Source organism: Euleptes europaea, chromosome 19, assembly GCF_029931775.1.
Source record: "Euleptes europaea isolate rEulEur1 chromosome 19, rEulEur1.hap1, whole genome shotgun sequence".
Taxonomy (NCBI): Eukaryota; Metazoa; Chordata; class Lepidosauria; order Squamata; family Sphaerodactylidae; genus Euleptes; species Euleptes europaea.
In genome coordinates, this window is record NC_079330.1 from 2627142 (window position 1) to 2653405 (window position 26264).

General features: G+C 46.9%; 2 protein-coding genes across 2 annotated transcripts in view; one reads left to right on the plus strand and one right to left on the minus strand.

Annotated features, from left to right (window-relative positions):
- The window catches only part of MTOR (mechanistic target of rapamycin kinase), a 91665-nt gene that overhangs the window by 33592 nt on the left and 31809 nt on the right, over positions 1 to 26264 (plus strand). The window contains exons 28-30 of the mRNA XM_056865639.1: positions 2789 to 2951; positions 4300 to 4445; positions 25048 to 25123. Of these exons, the coding sequence (XP_056721617.1) occupies positions 2789 to 2951; positions 4300 to 4445; positions 25048 to 25123 (385 nt within the window). The remainder of the gene's footprint in view (positions 1 to 2788; positions 2952 to 4299; positions 4446 to 25047; positions 25124 to 26264) is intronic.
- On the minus strand, positions 9045 to 16542 carry ANGPTL7 (angiopoietin like 7). The gene is made up of 5 exons (XM_056865640.1): positions 16170 to 16542; positions 12136 to 12236; positions 11367 to 11561; positions 10299 to 10497; positions 9045 to 9242 (listed from the first exon to the last, which is right to left on the minus strand). The coding sequence occupies exons 1-5, from the start codon at positions 16540 to 16542 to the stop codon at positions 9049 to 9051; spliced, it is 1062 nt and encodes a 353-aa protein (XP_056721618.1). The 3' UTR covers positions 9045 to 9048.

Here is a 26264-nt window from a genome sequence, read left to right on the forward strand (position 1 = left end):
TGAAAAGTGAGTCTGGAAAAAAGATAGTAAAACTTAGTTCTGCACAGGTCTCATGGCTCAAATAAAGAGCTCGTCTGGATGGAATAAACAACCCCTTCCCCGTGCACTTGCTTCACGACTTGGCTGTCTTATTTCTTTGATGAATGCAGGGGCTCCACGTACTCCCCCCTCCCCTCCATTTGCATAACTTACAAGCTGTAATTAAGAGTGTAGCTTAGCAATTGCCGTGCTGCAGTATGCCACAGGAGAATTGCTAGCATGCTGCTGGAAGCAATTAAAATATCCCCACCCTTCCTCATAAGAGGTTGCCTGCTGTGTCTCTGCATGAATTACTGCTCTAGTTTGCCACCTTCCATTCAGCCACAGCTGGGAATGAGCAATTCTGCAGTGGGTGTGCAGAGGACGCTGCATGTTGTGTCTGTACTTGAATCTAGCTGAGGCACAGACCAAGTGGTTGTGATGTAGGACTGACTTCCTTTATTTATCCTAGTGGCCATCATAGGATTTTGTGGCAGAGAATGAGTTTGAGGCATGAGAATGAATTTAATGAGTTTGAGACATGTTACAAACATTGCTGGGTGCTGAAAAGGCAGCCCTCATTTCAGTTATCCATACATTTTATATCTTTCTCTCTAGAAGTGACGGGCTGTTTCTCTCTTTCATTCTCATTCCCTGTGTTGATAGAAGTTTGGATTCCTTGTTTAAACCTGAGTGGATGTTTTGCACAGTAGGAACATGAGAGCTCTTATGCAATTAATCCTGTGTGTGGCAGGCAGGATTTGATGGACATGTGCGTGAAAAGCATTTTGAAGCCTGTGCTTCTAATCCACCTTGTGGCTTTGTGAACGAAGGATGGGATCAAGGAGTTCCAGCTTTTCTTGGATATAAAATCCAGTTGAGGATGACTTAGCCACAGAGATAAGCTAAGAGTTTGGCCTCCATATGGCAGAGGAGGGCATTGTGTTGCAGGTGTCGTATTCAAAGTCCTAATACAGGGCAGTTATCCCAGTTTCATGTTGAAAAGCACCAGCTCCTTCTCATGAATGTGAGGGCAGAAAGTAGTGGCAGGATTGGGTCCCTCTATGGTGTGGATCTCTGTACAAAGTTAGGAAAGGCTCAGCTGAATCAGACTGATGGTCACATGAAGCTGCCTTGGTCCATCAAGGCCAGTATTGTCTAAGACTGGCAGTGCTCTCCAGGGCCTCAGGCAGAGCTCACCTACTGCCAGATCCTTTTTTTAACTGAAGATGCTGGGGATTGAACCTGGGAACTTCTTCATGCAAAGCAGAGGCTCCATAAACTGAGCTACAGCCCCCCCCCCACCATCCTGTTTGCAACAGTGTCCAGCCAGATGTCTCCGAGAAGACCAGAAATAGGGCATGAAGACAACAGCCCTCTCCTGTTTTCTATTCCAGGCTTCTGGAAATCAGAGGCATACATTCATAGGAAGTGGCAGGCTGACTTCTAAGTGGTTGCTGAAGAGCCAGAGAACCTACAGAAAAGGAAATAGGCAGGCAGCTGGGAGGGAGAGATCTTAGGAGCAGGCATTAAGAGTCACAAACACAGAGTTGCCCTGTTGCTCAGCCAGAGACTGGAAGCGCTTAAACACATGTATCTCCAGGGTCTCAGGCCGAGGTCTTTCACATCACTACCTGGTGTCTGTAGCCTCTGAACCTCAAAATTGAGGTATCTTTCCTTGTCATTTTTCCTAGGGGTAGTTCCCCCCCCCCCCGTGCAAGCGTTCTTGCTGTTACTATTAGGCAAGCAGCAATCACCTTATATACTGCTGGGCAAATTGCCTTATAAACAGCTGTGAAATGTTTGCTGCCCACTCCAAAAGCAGTCCTTTTGCCCCGAAGGAAGCGTGTCTAGCTTGGGGAAGTTTGGCTGGGACAAAATCCCTTTTTGTCTTTTTGGCTGCAGCTGAGGCAGCCAGGGGACCTTCGAACAAGGGAAGCCGCCTCGTTCTGTGTGAGACTGATGTGGATTGAACCCTGGGGGCTTCCGTCTGCAAAGCATGTGCTCTACCATTGGGCCTGTGCCCCCTCTGCATAAACATTGCTTATATTTGCCTTGTTAGTTACCTTTTCACGTCCGGCAGGGTCCCAAGACAAGCTGGCCTCTCGGGATGCATCCAGAGCAGGAGCAGCTTCTCTCTCTCCTCCTCCTTGTCACATTTATATAACTGTAGTTATATTCCGACTTGCATCCCAAGATAACCTCTTGCCTGTTCAATTGTGCTTTGTCCACAGCTGCTTCTAAGAGGCTGCAGCTGTTGGGGCCGTAATCCCATTTTGTCTTGTGGGTTTGGTTTTCAGTTTCTAGAAACCCCACAAGATCCTTGCGACGCTCCTCATGTTCCAAGAAATACATTGGGTTCCAGGGCACCGTATCAGTTGCAGATAGACTGTTGAAGCAGCAAAACTTTATTGTTCAGGAGTGAAGTTGGCATGGGCTTTGGGCATAGCATCATGGTCACTGTAGGATTACAGTCCTGCTGGCTGTTGATTGTGCTGTGGATATTTTTAGGGTTGTTTTAATGGTAATTACTGATTAGGCCGTTGCCTGCATTGGATTCCAGCTGTGCTGGAACAAAGCCGAGTTTATAAATATTTTAGATTAATATAACTGGCCCTAAAACACTATCAGATCTCATCCCTCAGGACCTCTGCCCTACTGGCTTTGTTGGAGGATGGGGAGAAGAGGGCCTTATTGGCGTTAAGCTGTTCCACATTTGCTTGCTTACCACTACTTTGCTCCTCTCCCATCCCAACCCCTCTGTCCACAGAGATCTTTTCAACGCTGCCTTTGTTTCATGCTGGTCTGAACTGAATGAAGACCAGCAAGATGAGCTGATCCGGAGCATTGAGTTGGCGCTGACCTCTCAGGATATTGCAGAGGTCACACAGACCCTGCTGAATTTGGCGGAGTTCATGGAGCACAGTGACAAGGTAAAAGCCACTGGAGGAAACTCCTTTTTGGAGGGTTGGGGTGGATGGGGAGGCAGGGAAGGGGCTTAGCCCAGCCTGAAACCCAGGTTCACAAAGGTCACCCCCCCTTAAAGAAATTACTTCCAGTGGTGCTGTGTTTGTATCCTTCTGTGACTCACTTGTGGCTTAAACAACATAGAATCATGAAAGGGACCACCAGGGTCATCTAGTCCAACCCCCTGCACAATGCAGGAAATTCCAAACTACCTCCCCCCCACACCCCCAGTGACCCCTCTACTCCATGCCCAGAAGATGGCCAAGGTGCCCTCCCTCTCATGATCTGCCTAAGGTCATAGAATCAGCATTGCTGACAGATGGCCATCTAGCCTCTGCTTAAAAACCTCCAGGGAAGGAGCGCTTAGCATCTCTTGAGGAAGCCTGTTCCACTGAGGAACCGCTCTAACTGTGAGAAAGTTCTTCCTAATGTCTAGATTTCAACCCGTTAGTTCTGGTCCTACCTTCTGGGACAACAGAAAACAACTCGGCACCATCCTCTCTATGACAGCCCTTCATGTGAAGTGACATTTGTGAAGTTTCCTCACCGGAATGCCTGGGTGGGATTATCATTTGACCGGTCACAGGGCTGTATGCAAGCCCTGACGTGGATGTTACACTTGCATCCGCTGTGGCCTTTTGGGTCTGCCCAACTTGCTGACTTCCTCTGTGCATGGACCAGCATAGAATACCAGAAAGCAACGGGACCTCCAGGGTTGAATCTGAAACAGATGAACTCCCAGCTCACCTTTTCAATTTGGGACGGGGGGGTGTCAGATCAACCCTTTACATCTTGCTAGCCCTGTGCTGCCAAGGGGGCTGCTTTGGGCCTTGCAATTAAGCCCCGCTTAGCCCTGCCTCTCCTGCCTTTGCTACAAACTGTTTATACCTCGCACCTGGAAACTCAGTGATGCCCGACGAGCCCTGCTGAGCTGAGGCAATGGCTGTCCCTGGATGTGGCCCCTGGAGGTCTCTTGACTGTCCTGCGTTCTGCCTGCGAGAGCCAACATGGTGTAGGGTATATGAGCGGTGGTTTGGACTGGTGGACTCTGATCTGGAGAGCCAGGTTTGATTCCCCACTCCTTCACATGAGCGGCGGAGGCTAATCTAGTGAACCAGGTTGGTTTCCCCACTGCTCCACTTGAAGCCAGCTGGGTGACCTTGGGCTAGTCACAGCTCTCTTAGAGCACTCTCAGCCCCACCTCCCTCACAGGGTGTCTGTTGTGGGGAGGGGAAGGTGATTGTAAGCCTGTTTGATTCTCGCTTAAGCGGCAGAGAAAGTTGGCATGTAAAAAACAACTCTTCTTCTTTGCAGGGTCCGCTGCCGTTGGGGGATGACAATGGCATCGTCCTGCTGGGGGAGCGAGCTGCCAAATGCAGGGCCTACGCGAAGGCCCTGCACTACAAAGAGCTGGAGTTCCAGAAGGGTCCATCGCCTGCTATCTTGGAGTCCCTCATCAGGCAGGTCCAGTCCTACAGATTCTCCTTTGCCCAATGGCTGTGTTGAAAGGGGAGAGCAGTGGTAAACCGCGAGGCGCATCCTGATTGTGTGTGCCACAGTGCTTCAGTGGGGAAGTGTTGGACGGGGGAGAGGCAGGTAACTTTTTACCTCTGGGACACATCTGTGCTGGCTGTGGGAAAGCCGGGAAAGCGTTCACTGTTCATCCTGTGCAAGCTCCTTTTGAATGTGCCTGTGAGCCCTGGAGCAGACTCTTGTTCTGAAGCACCTCTATGTGGCACCTGACCGATGTGTGTCTGTGCTGTGAGTGGGTTATCACCGAAGCAACCTTTAAGGGTTGTCTTTCGGCCATTGACCTGAAAAATGTTGACAAAACAGCTTTGGTCCTCTTGTGCGGCGGCGTCTTGCTTGCATCTTGAATTCGTGCAGGTGGAAATGAGGTCAGAGCTCGCCCTGTGCCACGTTGAACTGCGCTAGCTATAAAGGGAAGTGTAAAGAATCCCTTTTAGTCTCAGGACTGTTTCCTGAAATGTGGGTGCGTGTGCGTCCCTTGAATCGCCCCTTTCCCCTCTTCTGCTAAGGGCAAAAGGCAAACCTTGGCACCAGGGACGTCTCCCTTGTGCGTGTCATCCCAGGCCAAAGCAATAAGCGACTTTCAAGAGACTTTACGTAAGGGACATTTGAAGACGTTTGCTAATGCCTTTTTTTTTTTTTAAGCACACAGATACCATAAATAGCTGCTCAGTTTATGAAGGCATCGTAGCGGGTTGGGGATTAGTTGAGATTTTGGAATCAATTGGCTTGGCAGCAATAACAAAAGTGCTCCTGCACAATAGAAGCTCATAAAAACTCTGGGAATCGACCCTCCTTGTGTCTTAAAATACCTTCCTCTGTTATTCAGGCGCCTCGGGGCCAAGCGCAATAGAAACAGTCCAGCTGTGTGCCAGCGGTTTTGCAGACTTCCTTGGCTCCCGCCTGGGCCCTGGCCTGGTTCTGCTGGAAGCGACCTGGCCCTTCTCTGCTTCTGATGCACAGTTTGGAAACTGCTCGACGCGTGGCCAAACCCTTCCTGCATTAGTAGAAAAGGGCAAGAGTCCAGTAACACCTTAAAGACTAACAAAAATATTTTCTGGTAGGGTATGAGCTTTCATGAGCCACAGCTCACTTCTTCAGTATCTGCTGAAGAAGTGAGCTAGTACATTCTAGCTGTATCTGAAGAAGTGAGCTGTGGCTCACGAAAGCTCATACCCTACCAGAAAATATTTTTGTTAGTCTTTAAGGTGCTACTGAACTCTTGCCCTTTTTGACTACTTGTGTAGGAAGAGTAATATATAGTCAGAAGGGGGTTGGGTTTGAGCTGAGTCATTGTCCTGCAAAGTATTAGAGGTAATGTGCAAATCATTGTCCTGTAAGTATCAAGATAATGTGCTAATGAGGGTGTGGTATGTTAATGTGGAACCATTGTATCCTGAAGTGATCTGTTAACATGTGGAATTCAAGGCTAATCTGCATGGCTATTGTGGACTGTAGTCTTTGTTAGTTTGGAGGTTTTCAGGACAGGAAGCCAAGCCTTATTCATTCTTAAACTCTCTTCTGTTAAAGTTGTGCTGATGTTTATGAATTTCAATGGCTTCTCAATATCTCTGAGCCTTTTTGCAAGTCTACCATTGATGAAAGAAAGTCCCTTTAGTCTCTGAACACTTCCAACAGTTTGCTTGGTTGGGTCTATACATTTTTTGTAAGTCTTTTGGTGCAAAATACCACCTATAAAACATTTTATACCAATTTTCTCGGACATCTTGAGATCTTGAAAAATTTGTTCCAACTTTCCACATTTTCTCCCATTCTCCCATTGGAATCATTTCGCCAAAATTTTGCATCCATTTAACCATACATGACTTTACTTGTTCCTCCGCGGTCTCCATATCCAATAACATTTTATAAATTTTAGACAGTAGATGGTCTTGTGATTTCATTATTGTTCAAAATTTGTCAAGTTGTTTGATGGTTGATAGTCCGATTTTAACGCATGTATAACTTGATGATATACCAGCCATGTTATTTTAATGTTTTCTCTTCTTAATTCCTCAAATGATTTAACCTGTCCTTTTTTCACCAAGTCTATGTATCTCAAAAAGTCATTAGATTTTTGACTCGTGAAGTCCATTTACGCTTCTGTTGGAGACATCAATCTGGATACTTTTGGGCTAACCAATGGTTTTGGTAAATTCCATATTTTAATCAAGTGATAAGATATAGATTCTCGAGATACGTTCTTGGGTATTTTCTTTGCGTCCTTAAACCATAACCAATAATGAAATCCGTATTAGAGCCTTTTCCAGTCTTATTGTTCTGCTCTCGGGTTGTATAATCCAATCTGTTAAAGCTAGTAGCGCAGCGGCTTGGTAGTATAGAAGTAAATTGGGTAGTGAGAATCCTCCTCTTTCTTTGGCATCTTGTAGAACCACAAATCTTACTCTGGGTTTCTTTCCTTTCAGATGTTACCAATTGATATTAGCAAAACCGTGATAACTAAATGGCAAAGAAGTATCAACAAGTTTCACTTTTTTTAGTAGCAGTTTTGAAGGATCCAGCACTACACAGCACTGGGAGAAATGTTCCTAGTAGCAGGCATCCTTATCTTAAGACCTTTGATAACAAGGTGCCTGTGATTTTTCCCTCCTCTGTCTCTTTCTCACACACATACTTTTATCCCAGCTTCCTTACAAGGGATACAGGGCACTGTGCATGTTTCTTGTCTCCTTTTTATTTCTAAATTAACCCTGTGAGGCCAGAGAGAAGGTAACTGGTCCAAGGTCATCCTGTGGTTTTCATGGCTGCATATGCAAACGCATGCAGACCTCTCCATTACTAGCCTGATGCTTTCGCCAATGCATCTCACTTGCTGTGAAGACATAAAGCACAACTCAGAGAAAGGAAGGCGTGTTAAAGCACCTTTCAAGTAAATGGGTTCTGCAGCACAGTTCTGTGTAGCCTGAGCCTGTGTATTCTCATTCAGAATAAGCCTCAGTGAGATCAGTGGCACTCATGCTTAAGTCAGCAGACTTGAGTTCTTCCATTTGTGGCAGGATTTAAATATGCCCCAATTCCTCTCGATTCCATCCATTAGCATCTTGGTCTTTCTTGTATTGAACGTTCTTTTGTTTAACATAGTGGGACATTTTTAACCCTACTCATATTATGTGATATGTACCAGGCCATAGTTTGCCTCCTCTCTTTGTTATTTCTGTTTGAGAATTTTAAATCAACCATTCCTAATATTTAAACATTCAAAAACATGTTTTAAAAACAAGAAAGTTTATTATAGAATTTGAGAAAAAAATATCCATTATGCAGGCATAGCAATTTTGCGCAGAGCACTTATTCAATGTACCGCACATGCAAATCCACCTGGAATACCTCCCACGTAAGAGTCTTACAAAATAATGTGATCTGCGCTCCGAGTGTTCCCCGTGCAATTTCCAAGTTTTGACTAGTCAACATATACACAACGCTTCCTAGAAAACTGTCATCTCCTGACAGCAGATTTAAATTAAGCAAAATTCCTCTTGTAATAAAAAAAAGTGAATAAAACCCCAGACATAAGAACTGTGAATCTACTCTGGCGATAACAGTTAAGCAGGAGATCGGGCTGCAGGAGAGGTCCATCTTGTAAGTGTTTTGAAAATTGTCCCAATGAATGATGGGGTAGTTTGAGAACGTGCGTTTGCAATGCGTGCTTATGCAAACAGTGCATCTGTTCTGTTCATACTGTTAGCCCTTACGCCTTTTAACATACTTCGAATGCTGTGTAATTTAGAATGTTAGCCTGCCTTTTGTTTAAAAAGTAACAAAAACCCATAACTAGGACAATGTGTAACTTTCAAACTCTGGAATCTGCTTGCTGGTTGCTTCCGGCATTCTGCTGGGATGGTTTCATCGCAGCCTCTCTGTGCCGTTGGAAGTCCCACTGCAGCTTCCATTTTAACTGGCAGCTGTCTCTATCTAAGCTTCATCTCTACCCTACTCCCCTTTTGAAACTGCAGGGCATAAAATGTCCTGAAGACTTCCTTGTTGTTACCTTTCTGACTCTACCCTTCCTTTCCTACCTTGGAATAAAAAAAAAACCTACCTTATTTTGACAGCATTTATATCTGTGGCTGAGCTAATGTAAAACACACATTGAGATAGCAGTTTGGACATAAATAAAGGCACTCTTCTCCCCCCCTCCCCATACCACATAAGACCACTTAGAAAAAGGGCCAAGGCAGCTCTGTGATAAGGACAGTATTCTTGTGAGACAGTATTCTCTGTGAGTAGGACAGTAGTCTTGTCCCTGATTGGGCGCTGTCGCAAGAGGTTCCCAATCCTGATGTGGTCTTTGTATCCTGTTGGAGAACCTTGTCATGAGAGAGGTGCAGAAGCTTTGGTTTGCATTTTGAAAGTCTGCGGTCTGTAGTCATACGTGAGTCACCATCCATGTGTACAGCCCCAGTATTTTCAGATGAGTGGTTGTGCTTTGCTATGTAAAATGTTTCCTTCTTTGTTATCCCCCCCCCCCCGCCGCCCCATAGTCCCCCATGAAGTGATGGCGGTGTTTCTGCCTTACTCAACTTTGTTGTTCTCCCCCTGGGCTTTGAAGTCTGCTGGCCGAATCTTCATCTCGACCCTTTTCAGGGAATAGGTTTTGCCGTGCCAGCCGTACCAGGTGATACCATCTGTGCTCTTGTTGTGTTCTCCGTTGCGGTAGTAAACCCCGTTCAGATTGGAGTCTGTGCAGCAGTTGTACCAATAACCACCTTTCAAGAAGCAAAAAGATAATATCATGTATATGTAATCCTCTGCAGTCTTCTAAGACAGTGACTTTCAAACTTCAAGAAAACTCTTCCATGGCAACTGGGGCACAGAGGAACGCTCGCCTTGAATGGCAGCCTGTTGCAAAGAGTTCTGGGTCGCACATTCAGTTCATGTGGACCACTGGCCAAGCTTGGGTCACCCTGTTACTTTGCCTGACCTAAAAGGTGACGTAAAATGCCCCGAGGCGCTCCTTTGCAGGGGTAGATCTAGCTGTCCAGCAGTCCAACCCTAAGCAGAATTACCCTTGTCTAAGTTGATTGATTTCCATCATTTCTCCCAGAGCTACGGAGGGATAAACTCAAAAGAGAGATCAAGATGTTGTTAAAACAGAGCTTGGATATAATTTTTACATTTGAAGGTATAAATAGGATGGCCCCAACTGACCTCTGGGGAAGCAGGGGGCAGGAGGAGAGGGCTGCGAGCAATGGAAGACATGAGGTTTTATCATCTCGACTTAAGAAATGGCAACGTTGCGCGCAGCCCTCTTTGGACTAACCCCAGTGTGATGCTCCTCTGGCTCAAGGCCGTGCTGCCCCGGCTCCACTGGGATCTTCCCTGCCGTGGAGGGCCTGCGAGGCTGCTCAGATTGGAGAGGGGAGGGGGCTGTCCAGCCCTGTTCCTCTGCCTCTCTGTATCCTCTGCTCTTCTGTTCATCCTCCCTGGCCTGCTGCAGATCCTCCTTAAGCTAGGCCACCCTTCCAGACCCCTCCTCCCCGCTACCCCTTCACCCAACCAGAAGTTTCCTGAAGCCTCCGAAGCCCTGTCTCAGCTGTAGTTGCCTTCCAGTTTGCTTCCTTTCCCAGGCAGGTTTTGTTGATATGACTGTTCTTACCTGGCTGTCAAACACCGTTACTGAACCTCAAGTGTGGAGCCCCACCCTGCCTGTTTTGGGAGCATCCTGGCTTGGCTGCTGCAGCTGCCAGTTGTGTGTGGCTTGTCTAAGCCAAGGTGAGTTGCCCCTGCACGTTTGCCAGAACAGGAACCTGCATGCAACTTACCTTTGCGTAACAGCGCACAGTGGTCCACGCATTTGTCGTTATCCTTGTCCTTGGTGCTGAAGGCCGTGTTGTTGTGGTATCTCATGGAGTCGTGTGGCGTGTTGCCACTGTAGTTGGCCAGGAACAGGCGGTAGCTGTTCAGCTCATTGCTCAGAGTGAAGTGGTTGTATTGCGCGTAGCGGATGTTGCCGTTCCAGTCCTGCCAGGTGGGAGGAGGGAAACCCTTTGCATTACCCATTAATCTAGGAAGATGTTTGCCTGGAGTACATTTTCCTGTTCCCTTGCAAAGTAGTACAGCCTTTCTTCCAGCATTTGTTGATTGTATTGTCTACAAAGCAATCTTGTTTGTTAGCTTGCTTTCTTTTAGACTAATAATCACTCTGTGTTTTATTTATTTTACTTAGTTTATATACACCATGTCTCTCCCTAACATCCATTATAGAAAACTGAGATAACTGCCTTCAGGAAAGATCTAATTTTGCCTCCTGTTTGGCAGATCATCAAAGGAAGGAGATTTCTTAGTGGTAGAAGAAAAAGAAGAAGAAGAGTTGGTTTTTATATGCTGACTTTCTCTACCACTTAAGGGAGACTCAAACCAGCTTACACTCACCTTCCCTTCCCCTCTCCACAACAGACACCCTGTGAGGTAGGTGGGGCTGAGAGAGTGTGACTAGCCCAAGGTCACCCAGCTGGCTTCATGTGTAGGAGTGGGGAAACCAATCCAGTTCACCAGATTAGCCTCCGCCGCTCATGTGGAGGAGTGGGGAATCAAACCCGGTTCTCCAGATCAGACTCCACCGCTCTAAACCACTGCTCTTAACCACTACACCTCGTTGGTGTGACCGTCTTAAAAAATGGCACTTGTGTGCTCTGGCTGTTTTCAATTTGTGTGAATCACTGAATTGTCAGCCTCATCATAGACCAGTGCTAAGAATTGCACATGCCCGTTAGACGGCCTTGAGCTGCTTTTGGAAGCTGCCCTTGGACTGCTCCACTTCCTAATGGTTCAACTTTGTATTTGCCACCTGTTACCATGGGTGGGCCTTGCATTTGAAACCATTCACTTGCCTCTAACTCCACGCGCAGCATGGTCGGGCGCCTGGAGAGCCGGTGGATATGTTCGTTTCCCAGCCAGAAGTCTCCCTGGATGCTGCCAAACCCTTGCTTGTACTGTCTCCAGTCTCTGTTGAAGGAGGTCAGGCCGACTTTGCGCCTCTGGATGACAGTCCAGCCACCCCCGTCTGTCTCCATGTCGCAGTACACCTGGAGGCATGGGAGACAGCAGCAGTTCCTGTTGGTCAGCAAGCTCAGGGATGGTTCACAACTCTTTTAATTTCATGTTGCCAGGCCAGTGTGACTGCTCAGAATGACTTGAACATGCTGTGCTGTGCCTGTTCTGTGTAATTGCATTTTTTAGCCCTGGTGCATCTTGATTTTCTGTTGTGGTGACTCACCTTTGCAGCTCCCTCCTGGTTGTGATTTTGTTCGACACCAGATTTATTAAGGTTAAGATGCCAGACCTTTCAGCCCTCCCAGGACTGATCAGAAGGTTGTCGTTTTGGTGGTTTCAATCTGTAAACTTATTAGATTCCCCACTTTTATTTTTGCTTCATAATTTCACAATGTTGGTTTCTGGAAAAGATGGATTTATTCCGTGTAGTATTTTTTAAGACTGTGATATATATTTTTAATTCTATGGTTGTGTTGCTGATTTTGTGTTGCTGTTTGCTATTTCTTGTCATTAAGTTTTGTAAGCCACCTGTAGAGGTTTTTAGCTGAGGGCATAGGGTAGAAGTGTCCTCACAAGTGAATGAAATAATATGTCATGGTTCCTTACCTGCAGCTCTGGGGTTCCCAGGAATTCGTCAGGGAGCAGCTTGTAAACCCCAGAGGTTCTGTAATTCCTCTGATAAAGGGATGAGCAGTCATAGACAGCATCTGTGTGAGTGCAAGAAGGGAAGTAAGTACACAAGGCCTGATGTCAGTCTGCTTCTCAGTCTCTTCTCCCTGCCCCACCACCCCAGTCTCCTACGCTGTGGTGGTATTTTAACTATTGAAGGCTTTTCTGTTACATTTGATAACGAGAGGAAACACTTTTGAATTCGTGGTTATCATCCAATACAAATGAACAAATAGCTTTCAGATGTAGTTGCACAGTGAATGGCAAACAAAACACCCTCTTACATTAAGCCCTCAAAAATATCCCATGATTATAACTGTATGGTTAAAACATTAGGAAATTACATATGCACAAGAAAACCTGTCCACCTCAGATACAGTGTGTGTGGGGGAACAATTTTTTTAGGACATTTTTTCAGTTTTCCCAGTAGAAAAACTGGGTAATTTTAGGAACTCCGAAAAAAACTATGAAATGTTTTCTCGTTTTAGTAGGTGTGAAATGCTTCTTAAGGAAAGGGTTTTCACACTTAAAATGCATACTATGAAAAATTCTGAGGGCTTTTCCAATGGAAAAATGCCAATATGCCAAATGTTAGATTTGAGGCGAGTAGCACCTTGGGCTATAAGCTTCCAAGAGTCAAAATTATATTCCGAAAATATTGATGGTCTCTAAAGCTACTGGACTCAAATCTAGCTCTTCTTCCACTGCAGGCCAACACAGCTATCCTCTAAAGCTAACACTGTTATCATTAACACATTTTAGCATAACGAGTCCAGCGTTTACAGTGTTGAAGTTTAACTTGATACCCAAATTTGCTGGTATTCCTACCTATTGTGACTACATGAGAGTGTTTCTGTCCAAACATGCTCCATGCAGAAACTTTCTGAATGCAAAAGAGCCAGATTCCATGTGCTCCATTAAGAAGTTGCTTCAAACCACCTGGGAAAACTCCCACACTGGAGTAAGGTCAGATAGGCCATGCATATTTGCCACTCTTCAAACCCAAATGTGTTGATCTGCTAGGATGGCCAGGCCTGGAGCCAGCATGCCTGCTTGTGCAGCTGGGCAGATGAGCCAAGTAATCAAATCCAACATGTTTGGGCAGTTCACGGTCTGTTTTCTGCTTCAGAGCCCACCCCTGTTCGTAAGGTGCATTCCTACTCAAGTGAGCATGTCAGCCTTTGGAAGCCTCCATTTCCTGCCTGTGTAGGAAATGAACATCCAGCTGCGTCAAGGGGAGAGGCTGCATCTGAGGAGAATTTTTATCCATCCTGACAGCTTTAGCAGCATGCAGGCGGAATGATTTCCACCTGTTGGGATTAGATGCCAACGGTGACTTCCTTGTATGCAGTGGTTCAAGTCCTTTTGTGGTTGCCTTCTATATGCGCTGGTTTGGTTTTTGAAACCATTCAGGTTTTGCCCTGCCTCTGAGATGATGTGTTGCAGTTAAAAAAAAAAAATTCTGTGTTCAGTGGCCTTGGTTTGGGAATAGACTCCCTAGAGGAATCCTACCAAATTTCAGAAACGTTAAGGTCAGGTAGGGTCAATTTTTGAGATCCCAGGCAGGCTTCTGAAACAGCCAGTTGTCTGTGCTGAGAAAGGAGAGCCAGCGTGGTGTAGTGGTTAAGAGCGGTGGTTTGGAGCGGTGGACTCTGATCTGGAGGACCGGGTTTCATTCCCCACTCCTACACATGAGCGGCAGACGCTAATCTGGAGAACCGGGTTGGTTTCCCCACTCCTCCATATGAAGCCAGTTGGGTGACCTTGGGCTAGTCACAGTTCTCTTAGAGTTCTCTCAGCCTCACCTACCTCACAGGGTGTTGTGGGGAGGAGAAGAGAAGTGGTTGTAAGCTGGTTTGATTCTTCCTTAAATGGTAGAGAAAGTCAGCATATAAAAACCGACTCTTCTTCTTTTCTAAGTGGCCAGGGAGAGAGAGGCTTGATTCTTGCTGTCATTTTAGGCCACAGGTAACTAACACAGGTATGTGTGGGCAAAGCAGGTTAGTAACATATTTATGGGTTAGTAGCCTTTGCCCTCTTATTTGCAAGGATGGCCTGAGGGGGGTGTGGTGGCAAAGTTGTTCACTGTTCTGCACCCAAGAGCCATGTGCGGTTACACATCAAAGGATATACATTTCACATGCTCCCACTGACTTGTATTGGTATGCTCCCTCTCTCCTAGCCACACACACATAACGCAAGCACCTTCTCCCCTCCACCCCCCAATTTGGTTGGTGAAGTGCCACTCCTTAGTTAAGCACTGCCCAAAGTAGGCACAGACCAATGACCAGAAGCCACTGTAGGAAAAGTTAGTCAGCCCCCTTCCTTTAGGTAACTGGAGCTGTAAGAGCATACAGTGTGCAAAGGGACAGCTGTGCTTGCCTGCTGCAGCAAGAATAAACAGGAGTTCTACGATCTCGTAAAAGTGGACATACGTTTATTGTAGTGTAAGCCTTTATGGGCCTTGACCTGGACGACCCAGGCTAGCCTGATCTTATCAGATCTCGATAACTAAGCAGGGTCAGCCCTAGTTAGTACTTAGATGGGAGACCTCCAAGGATTATCAGGGTGATGACGCGGAGGCAGGCAATGGCAAGCCACCTCTGTTAGTCTCGCCTTGAAAACCCTGCTGGGTTGCCATAAATGGACTGCGACTTGATGGCACTTTACACACACACACAAGCCTTTATGGGCTAGAGGCCACTTCGTGGAGGTTATGGAGGGAGACACTTTATAAACAGCAAAGTCAAAAGGCCATTCTCTGGTACTTATAATTTTTCCCCCCTCCAAATATGTCTACCAACTGAGAATCCACCTCATGAAGTGGGCTCCAGTCCACAAATTTGATGTCCTGATAACAACCTGTTGGTCTTTAAGGTGCCACAGGACTCTGTGTTTGAACATATAGTTTACCTTAGATAATAGCGGGTTTTAGACAAGTTGCAGAATGTCTCGCAGTCAGCACTTAAAACTGGGAAAGTTTGGAAATACCTTATACTTCTCAGAGACTTACGCTGTGGTCTGCCTCTGAGGAAGCACAAATGAAGACTGGATTAAAAAAAAATATTTTCCTTTGAAAATAGTCAGCACTTATGTATATCTTTATCTACATGTTGATAGTCTAGAGGTATTTTATTCTGAATCCACATGCGACTTTTTATGCAGATTAATCCATGCACTGTTTAAAATAATCCACTTTTTAAAATTAAAGCAACAAATCTCATAGATCAAATGTAAGTATTAGGATTGCAGGTCTTTTAGGTTGTTTGGAAAATGCCTCTCCTGCTTTTAACAGTGTCTTTGGTTATGAGTAGTGTTCTTGGCTGAGGAGAGAGAGGGTTAATAGGAGAAGATTGAAATGTATAGCCTGATTATGCCTTTCTATTCGGATAGAGGACGGAATAAGACATTTTAGGCAGATTTTACAGCCCTGCAGTCGAAAGCTCTGCTCTTGCTCCCCAAATTCAGTTTGAGATCCATGTCTACTCAAATGTAATTGCCACTCACTTCAGTGGAACTTACTACCAAGTAACTATGCAGAGCATTACAACCTAAGCTGTCATTCTGGGCATTCAGCCTTCCTGCTGGGGAATAATCCCCAATTGATGGATGCAATTTGTGGCAGAAACTGAAGGCCTCTCTGAAGTAGCAATTTCCTCGGCAGGCACGCTTTTGGAAAGATTCCTAGGGACACCTGTGGAAAATGTTACTTTCAAGGAGGTTTAACAGAAAAAGTACATGAGCTGGAATTCAGTATGCTGGTCACGGCTCTTTCTTGGAAGTAAAATCCACATAGATTTCCCCCCCCAATGCCAGTGTTATGATTTCCACAGCTGTAATTTCAAAAGCTTACCCACCAAGAAAATCACTATGCCAGAACCGGCCTCAAGGGAGACACGAGCCGGTGGCTGTTTTTTCCTCACTGCATTTATGAGCACTGCCTGGGCGGTACTGGGGGGTCCCCTCCTTACCGGCCGACGTTTGTGTGACGGTTTGGGCTGCCTGGAGCTGCACGATGCCCAGCTGGTTGTTCATCTCGGAGTACTTCCCTTCCACGTCGTGGAGGCGCAGGTCCATCTGCTTCAGGCTCCCTTCTAGCTCCATCACCTGCACGATGGCGTTCCCCATCTCGTCCTCCTGCTTCTTGCTGAGCTCCTCTATCAAGGTGGTCAGGTTGGCCACCTGCATCTTCAGCTCCTTCATCTCCTCGCAGCAGCCCACGGCCTTGGCGTTCCCACTGACCACCTTCCTCTTGGGGGGCTTCTGCAGCCACACTGGATAGATGGCCAAAGAGATGATGATCACACAGAACCAAGCCAGATGAGTGCTGACTGGGCTCTGCATTTCCCCCCACCCCCCGGCTCCCAGCAACTGCTTGAGAAATTCCTAAATTCACCCCGGGTGGAACTGGCTTTAGATTTGAAGTTTGCAGGTATGGAAGTCTCTGTAAGGACAGTGGCAAGCTAAAACTCTTGTTCTTGCCTTCTCCTCCTCTCTGTCTCTCTCTGTCTCAATGATCTGAGGCTGTCAAAGAAAGAGAATTCACTAGGACCCTGTGCTCTTTAGAAGTGCGTGTGTCTGTCTCACACAACACAGCATCTTAAATAGCCGCCACTCCTATGTACCTCCACCCCTTGACAGCCCTACACAGCCTGCTAAGCCACTCCCAATTCATCTGTTCAGATCAGGTGAAACCAAGGCAGCTTCAGGGTGTGTGTGTGTGTGAGAGAGAGAGAGAGAGAAGGAGGAAGTAATGGCATACTACTGGATTTTAGCCTTCCCAGTGGCTAATATTCCGGCATGCTGAGGAAGGGAAGAGGATGGGAAGTCCTGTAAAAGCAAAGGGTTCCACGGGCTTCATGATTATGCAGCAGGCTGGCAAACTGCCCTCCTCTGTGGGAGTAATCCTATTTCTAAGAGCCTTCGTTAAAAGAGCCAGCATGAGTTGTGCCTCCGGTATGTTTTCCTGGCCATCTCAGTCGGAAGGGGCCAAAAGGCCAATTGGTTTGACATTCCTCTCGGGAGGAAAGGCCCACATCGTACCACAGGCAAATGCCCCATGCAGGAGGTGTTTGCAGAGTAGGTTACAGAATCAGGCCAAGGAAGTGAATGGGAAATCTGAAGTGAACTCTGAAATCAGACGCCACGGATGAGCAGAGTGTGAAAATTTATTGAGCACAGCCATTCCGTTTCTGGCAGTCCCTGCCACCCCAGAAGGTAAACCCTAAGAAAGAAATGTCCCTTCCTGGCATTAACCCATTCCCTTTTGCCTGTTATTGAACCAAAGCCCCATCCGTGTCCACCAGAAGTTAGAAAATACATCAGAGAAACACATCCCTGTTTGTAGACATACAAAGAAGAGTTGGTTTTTATATGCCAACTTTTTCTACCACTCAAAGAAGAATCAAACTGGTTTACAATCCCCTTCCCTTCCCCTCCACAGACACCCTGTGAGGTAGGTAGGGCTGAGAGAGCTCTAAGAGAGCTGTGACTAGCCCAAGGTCATCCAGCTGGCTTTATGTGTAGGTGTGGGGAAACCAACCCAGCTCACCAGATTAGCGTCCATCACTCATGGGGAGGGGAATCAATCCCAGTTCTCCAGATTAGAGTCCATTGCTCCACACCATCGCTCTTAACAACTACACCAGCTGAGTGGCAAAGCTGAAGAGCAGGAGCTCTTCAATACTTTATCAGTATTGTTATTAGTAAAAAATGTTATGATGTTTTAGTGCCACATTGGGGGTATTCAAGGCAGCTTAACAGTACATAAAACCCAAATAACAATAGGAAACCACATTAAACAACAGTGTGAAAAACCAGCAACAATAAAACTACATTAGGCCAAAGGTTATGAGGCCAACCTTTTAGATTTGTTTAAACCTTGATTCTCCTTGAAAGGGCTCAGGGTGACATACATGGTTCTGTCCTCCCCTGTTTTATCTTCACAACAACCCTATGAGGGAGGTTAGGTTGAAGGAGAACGACTGGCCAGTGTTCATGACCTTCATATTTGCATGAGCAACTGAATCCAGCATTCACCGACCCTAGACTGATGCTGTAACCACTACTACACACCAGTTGTCCTCCTATCTCTCCAGCTGACATTGATCCTGCTCTCACACCTACACTGATCCTGCTGTCACACCTACACACACACCAAATCAACTGCTGCTTTTTACCCTCTTAAAGAAAGTTGCTTGGGGTTGCCAGACACCCTGACCTTCTAGCAACCTTCCAGGAAAGGCAATAGTGGTGTCCTTGATACAACTGTGTAGTGGTTAAGAGCCAGCATTGTGTAGTGGTTAAGAGCGGTGGTCTGGAGCGGTGGAGTCTGATCTGGAGAACCTGGTTTGATTCCCCACTCCTCCACATGAGCGGCGGAGGCTAATCTGGTGACCTGGATTTGTTTCCCCGCTCCTACACATGAAGCCAGCTGGGTGACCTTGGACTAGTCACAGCTCTTTCAGCCTCACCGACCTCACAGGGTGTCTGTTGTGGGGAGGGGAAGGGAAGGTGATTGTAGGCCGGTTTGAGTCTCCCTTAAGTGGTAGAGAAAGTCGGCATATAAAAACCAACTCTTCTTCTTCAACGGTGGAAAGGAAGAAACTTGAACATCCTGGAATTTCAGCCTTCAGTCCATGTAGGTGTGCTCATTGCGTGTACCCATGGCCTCTGGTTGCCACTGTTTCCCATGACCTGAGATACCACCAAATTCCGACACTCAGAAACCGCTGGTTTTTCCTCTGTCGAAGCTAAGATTTGTGTCTGGCAGATGCTTGGTCTCTTTTCCTGTTGTGTGCCCAGGCTGTGTTTTAAGACCCAGTTAAGTAAATAAATGGCTTTGAAGAAAGTCACAGGGCCTCGGCCACTGCATCCTCCCCTTCTTGCACACCCCAACCTTTGACCCTTTTCATTCTCTCTGTAATCCTGTCTGAGTCCCCCTCCCGGCCATGATTTCTCTTGTTCCCAGGGGCAAATTCTTCGTTGGGCCTCTTGTGATGCGAAACATATTTGTTCGAATTGGAGGCCAGATAGTAAAGCGAGCAGTGTGTTTGCTGTTTTCCTTACTTGTCCTCATTTTCCTGGGATCTCTCCTTGTGCCCCATCTCACATGTGCTGAGACCAAACCATGGGGAAGTTGTGGCTTCTGAGGCTTGTGCTTCGTTTTTTGTTTTTTCTCCTGGAAAAAGAGAACGATTTCACCAGATCTGTGCATGTGAGGAAAAACATCTACCTGTTTCTGACCAGCTTGCTTGTTAACGAATCTTGGCACTTGTCGTTCAAGCCAGCGGCACCTCTGCCTGATCGAAAAATTTGTCCCTTGGGTGATTTACAAGAGCATAATTTCTTCCCCGCTCTCGTTGAGCACAAACTTGAAAACAGTCTTGTAATTTCATAAGAATGTCACAGAATTCCAGAAGCTGGTGCGTGAACATCTGATTGAGGGTGAGAGCCAGAGTGTGCCGTGCCACTGCTCAGAGAGGCAGGAACTGGTTTTTTGAGAAACGGGATTGGAGAGAATTCTCCACTGGAACCTTTGAAAATGCTTTGAAGCTCCGGTCACAGCTTTGCTTGGAATTCAGTTGACTAAACAGTTAGTCACAGGCTTCTAGGAAAAGTGCGCTCTCTTTCCCATCTGCCTCTCTGCCATTCCAGCCACAGAAGAAAACATCATTGTTTTGAAGTGACTCTCCTCCTTTTAAACAACACATTCCTGTCGGTGACGGTAAAACTGATTTTATAATTTGTCAATAGGCCATCAATAATACTTGAGCTTCTCTGCAAACATACGTTGCATGGGCGTCTGCCTTTTGGTTTTGCAGAAAAGCTCAGCTATTATTAATGGGCTATTGACAAATTATGAAACAGATTCCGAGGATGGAAGAGATTCCCAGGAATCGGCTGTGTGAGTCAGTTGCAGAAAAAACCCACCAAGGAGCCCACCTTAAAGAGATAGTAAGAGACTCTTGTTTTTGTTGGTTGCCTGCAGAGCACACATGAACACACACATGAAGCTGCCTTATGCTGAATCAGACCCTCGGTCCATCAAAGTCAGTACTGTCTACTCAGACCGGCAGCGGCTCTCCAGGGTCTCAGGCAGAGATCTTTCACATCACCTACTTGCCCAGTCCCTTTAACTGGAGATGCCGGGGATTGAACCTGGGACCTTCTGCATGCCAAGCAGATGCTCTACCACTGAGCCACAGCCCCTCAGAGCACCTGAATCGAGCCAGTGGCTTGAAGAGATGAAATTGACCAGGTGGTATCTGATATTTTGTTTCAGTCCAGTCCCGTGCTCCATGTTTATCCATTTGAATACATTACTCAGGGCAATTTTGTACGTGCCAGAAAGGGAAGGGGGTTCTGGATGTGTTGGATGTCCATCTGACCAGCGTCTCCTGCTCCCAGAATCTCTCTGGCCTCAAATTGGTCTTGCAAGCAGGGTCTTCTGCAGAATTGATTTTGGATGAGGTGGATTAGCACATGGAATAGGATGCATGCCCAGTGCATTTCTCGTTGCCCTGCCCTCCCCAAGTGCTATGTCTGAGGCATCCTGGCTCTGCATTGTAGGATCCATGTCTTCCCAGAAGTCCAAGGAAAGTGCCTGTAAAATGCCTGGAACTCTCACAAGAGCAGCTAAATGCTCTTGCGCCCTCTCCGTCCACTGCAGCGGGCTTGCATATTTCAAGTTCCAGTTGGATTTCAGAATGTGCATTGGAGCCACAGTTTGATCAACGATTTTGCAGGGCAAAGTACTTTATAATAAGGATTGAAATAATTGCTGAGTGATCTCCATTCTACTGAGGAAAGAAAGGTTTTTTTTTAAATGTTAAAAGCGTAGAGTCCCCTCCCCTCCCCATTTCCAAGGTTTGAACATAAGTTCCATCTTGTTCAGTCTTGTTTAAGGTACAAAATATTTCATCTTATTCTAGAGAGAGGGCCCGCTAGTCAGTGGCAGCGAAGGAGCAGCACTAATTATGGAAGGGAAGAAAGAGATAATGGCCAATTTGTCAGTAGGTGTTGACAAGAGAGATAAAGTGGGAAGTAATTAACTGCCTGACTTGTGCAGGGAGCGACGCGCCTGCCAACGGGGATCTCTGGGCTGCGAAATGTGACAGCCATTTGTCACTGTTACAGCGTTCTGTTGGCTGAGTTCTTGCTCGGGATGAAAGCCGCTCCCATTCCGCTTCCTAGAAGAGCAGGAGTTTATCTCCGAAGTCCATCGTGGAAACAGCTGTTAGTCAATAACATTGATGTTAGCTGTAATTGGAAGGTAGTTTTGGAAGCTGGGGCTGGCAGCAGAGGAGGAGGATGCTCTTTCCAACATGAGCAGATAACCAGGCTCTTGCTACACAGTCCATAACTCCTGCCCTGCTTCTGTATAATCCAAGCTAGCAGTCTACATCTGCAGCCCCCAGGAAGGTATTTTAGTAGACTCAAGACCTTGATAAATGGATCCCGATCTTTGGGAAGGAGCCCCATGGCGCAGAGTGGTAAGCTGCAGTACTGCAGTCCAAGCTCTGCTCATGACCTGAGTTCCATCCTGACAGAAGTCGGTTTCAGGTAGCCGGCTCAAGGTTGACTCAGCCTTCCATCTTTCTGAGGTCAGTAAAATGAGTACCTGGCTTGCTGGGGGTAAAGTGTAGATGACTGGGGAAGGCAATGGCAAACCACCCCGTAAACAAAGTTTGCCTAGGCAACATCGGGATGTGACATCATCCCGTGGGTCAGTAATGACCCGGTGCTTGCACAGGGGTCTACCTTTACCTTTTTTAATCTTTGGGAGAGAAAAACCCTCCCCATTAGATGGGTGATTTAGTACACACATACCAATACAGATCCATATATAGCGGTTACACAGCACCCTATTTGGTGCTCAAAACACTTCATGAGAATATAACGTGGCTGGACCACGTCATCAAGTGTCCATCTACTCCAGGGTCCTGCTTCCATTTGTGGTGAACCAGATGTTCCCGAGTAGCCCACAAGTAGAGCATAAAACTGACACCCCGTACTGTTGCCCCCAAACAACTGTATTCGGTGGTATCTGCACTTCAATTAACATGTTGTGCTCAGTAGAGAGAGGTAAAGAGGGTGTGCGTATAGAGCTGTCTGAATGTTTGCTTGTCCCATGTCTCAACTAGAAGAGCATGGCTGGAACTCCAAGTAACATTCCATGGTACCTTTTTTGTTTGGGAAAGCAAGCCACTGTTGCAGGCTTACTTTGAACACTTATTCTCCTTTGTTGTGGGATAAATTATAAGAGTCAGAAGGGGCAATAAAGTGAGCGTTGCAAAATCCCAGGCACCCATTTAAAAAAAAAGTAATAATGGAAAATAGGCACATATGGTGGGAAGGCTTAGCCCCTCCCCCAAGACATTGCCTGGGCCCTTTCTAGTGACTCGTAAAACCAGTGAGAAGTCAGATCACTTCAAAGGATCACATGTTTTTTGCTCGGCTGCACAGGTGCGCCAAGGTTTGCCTGGCTTGCCCCTCCACCAGACAGCAGGCCTGACAAGGGAGTATTTTGTTCAGCTGCTGTTCTTATGCTGTTCTTATGGCGTTGACTTCTCGACACACTGAACACTGCATTGTGGCAGACGCCCACTGACCACTTATTGGATGCGGCATCCTTTTTGCCCATGACTTCGCTGTGTGCCTCTGGCCTGGCCATTTCAACTTCTTGCCCAGAGAAGCTGGTCTAACCAGAATCAGTCCTGGCACTGAGGTAGTGGAATGGGCTGCAGGTGGTCAATTCCAGCTTTCAGTGTTCTTTCATATTAAAACAACAATAAAAAACCTCCCTGCAAATAGAAAGAGCAAGCAAAGAGAAGGCGGTAGAACTTTTTTCTCTGCAACACTGCTAGTTTTCTGTGGGCAGGGAGTTGTTAACATAGGGGAGCATTCCATAATGTGATATTCTGTGCTCTTCCTCATGCAGTTGGAAGCGATGCCATCTGCTCTCTTGCCTCAATGCCAGCTCATTCCCCTGCATGTGTGAACCAGGCCTGGAGGAACATCTGTCCCTATATAAACTTCTTAAGACTGAGTAGGATGGCCCTGCTCCAGCAGGTTCCACATCTGGGGTAACTACAAGGACCTTTGTGATAGTTGCCCTGATTATCTGCAACCCTCTTCCTCGTGATAGTGGCTTATCCTCTTTCCTTAGCTCTTTTCAGAAGCAAAGCTTTTCCACTGAGCATTTTTTTAAAAAATATAAGGCTATATGATTTGGGCGCGGCTGTTCTTTCTTATGCATTTATCATATCTTTTGTAGTAATTTGATGGTGCTTACTTATCTGTTGTGAACTGCTAGGAAAGTTTGGCTATGTAATGGTTTATACATCTTCGTTAGTAAATGCACTTCACCCACATGGAAGAACCCGTTTATATGGCTTGCTGCAGATTTGGTTGAACACGTAGGCAGCACCGGCTTTCTACCATTAATAGTGTTCTCTTTCTGTTCTCTCTTGTACTTTGCACTACTGATTTTCTTCAGCTTAAGGGGGACTCTAAAACTTCACAGGGTTGAAAGCCGCTGGTGCAGAGAAAGGGGAGGGGTTACGGTAGGGAGGAGATTTAAGTGGTTAGGAGAGACCAACTGGGGCTGTTTTTTGCTACCCTGCCGCTCACCTGGGGGCACTCGATGCTTTCTCCAGGTGAGCAGCAGATTAAAACAGTTGAACCCTCTGTTATAAAGTATTCATGTCTTTTTCAGGCCTTACGGGAATTTAGGTTGAGAGTGCTGAAGTGCTCATTCTTAGGGATTTGCTCTCTTTCTAAAAGAGGAGGGGAAAACCGTACCTCGGCCCATCAAGGGAAGCCTGGAATATTCATGGCTGGTGTTTTGATAGCTAAAGGGGCTTGCGTGTGTGGATGATCAGGAGGGCGGAGCATGCTGAGGAGAGGAAGCGCGAGCTTAAGGGGAAAGTGGCCTGGAGGAAATTAAAACAGAATAAAACCAGGCACGTGAGCCTTGCTGAAGTCCATCTCCAGTCCCTTTGTTGAAATCACATGGCAGCAGAAGAAGCCGTGGTTGGAGAATGGGCGGGTCGCTGTCTGGGAAACTGAAGCAAAGGGACAGCGAATCATGTGGTGAATGGGTACTCACAGTCTTTGGACAGCCAGCACCAGCTTTCCCATCTTCAGACGCATCAGTTGCCTGCAAATCCCCATCAGTGCACAGCGATGTTCACCCGTGCCTTCTGCCTTCAGGGAGTGTTCTCCATGGTGGCCAGTCAGCTGAGGACCCCCTACACATCTGCTTGCAAGGTCCTACTGAGAACTGGTCAGGTCTCTGGGACTTCCTCCTAGCATTCTGCATGAGCCGAGTACATTGCAGAACACAACCGGTGCTTTCCAGAAGCACCCTTGTGAACAGAAAGGTCTGCAGAGGTGGGCAGGCTGTTTTTCAGGGACGCTCTTTGTCCACTGTGAATGGCTGACCTTCTCATTAAAACCCAGTGGTGTAAACAACATTTGCAGGCTTTTTGCCTTTACTTCTTAGATGCATAGGGTTGCAAGCTCAGGATTGGGAAATACCTGGTTATTTGGGGGATGGAGCCTGGGGAGGGTGGGATTTGGGGAGGGAGATACCTCATTGGGATACAATGCCATAGAGTCTACCCTTCAAAGCAGCCGTTTTCTCCAGGGAAACTGATTCGTGTCATCTGGAGATCAACTGTAATAGCAGGAGATCTCCAGGCCTCACCTGGAGGCTGGCATTCCCAGCATGCATCAAACATCAGTGATGCGGAATGGGCTAAATGCACTTACGGATTGTTCACAGAGTGCCAGTATCTGCCCTTAAACGTCATTCTTTTTGTTGTCCTTCTTTTCCCTTCTTAGCATTAACAACAAGTTGCAGCAACCTGAGGCCGCGTCTGGGGTGCTGGAATATGCCATGAAACACTTTGGAGAGCTGGTGAGTGGTCTCTCTTTTGCCTTGAACGAGAGCAGTTGCATGGCCCTTTGTGGAGCCAGGGACTTCCCAGAACCCGGAAGATCTGAATTAATGCACATTTGTGCCCTCCCCTCCTCCCAAAATAGAGGATAGGTTGATAATCGGAAAGGGTTTTGCCGCCTGATGGGCCCAACAGGGTCTCTAATCTAGAGAACCAGGGTTGATTCCCCACTCCTCCACACGAAGCCTGCTGGGTGACTATGGGCTAGTCACAGCTCTCTTAGAGCTCTCGCAGCCCCACCTACCTCTCAGGGTGTCTGTTGTGGGGAAGGGAAGGTGATTGTAAGCCGGTATGATTCTGTCTTAAATGGTAGAGAAAGTCGGCATATAAAAACCAACTTCTTTTTTTCTTCTCTTAACGCCCACTGGGCAGAGAAACGTGCAAATCTCATAAAGCAGAAATACATGGTGAAAAATGGGGGCTGCTGCAAGGTGTACAAAATGCTTTAGATCTAGGAAGCCCCTTTCATTCAGTCAAGGGCAGATCCAGTCATTGTGGGGGATACAGCCCCCCATACACAGAGCACGTGCCGTTCTGGAGTCCACCAACTCTCCGTGGCAGTACTAGGGTCTGTGTCCTATCGCAGCGGATGACAGAACACCTGCCTTTTCCCCACCTTTAATGAACCTGAGTGGGACCCAGCAGTGGGACCCAGTTCCTTTTGGACTTGAATGAGCTTTGAAGCAGCCTGCCCGTGGAGCCCTGGAGGGAAGTATTTCCAGGCCGGAGCGGTAAACTCTCACGTGGAGGGCACTGGTGCTGTGCATAGCTCTATCTGGCCTGCAGGCCATCAAAAAATCCACCGCTTGGCATCCTTCACAGCAAGAACTGCCAAGGGCTGAGCAGAAGAGAACATTGGCCTGGAGCCCACACTGAGGGGCGGGGGAGCAGAAAATCTAAAAGGATTCCAAGCACCTTTTTATTATTTTTATTAATACCTTGAAGCTGAGAATCCGTAAAGAAGTGAGCAGTTGGAGGAAGAAATGGCCAGCTGGAAAACTGTCCTCGGGTGGCACTTTTTTAAAAATGTCGTTCGAAGAGCAGGGGGGCCCAGGCCGTTTCTCAGGCTTTCGGAACCCTTCCCTGCCGCATGGGGTCCCG

Coding starts and splice junctions, on each gene's coding strand:
- ANGPTL7 (XM_056865640.1), bottom strand. CDS start 16,542: ATGCAGAGCCCAGTCAGCACTCATCTGGCTTGGTTCTGTGTGATCATC. Junction 11,562..12,135: donor TGGGAACCCCAGAGCTGCAG/GTAAGGAACCAT, acceptor CCATGCCTCCAG/GTGTACTGCGACATGGAGAC. Junction 9,243..10,298: donor CTGTGCGCTGTTACGCAAAG/GTAAGTTGCATG, acceptor GCTTCTTGAAAG/GTGGTTATTGGTACAACTGC.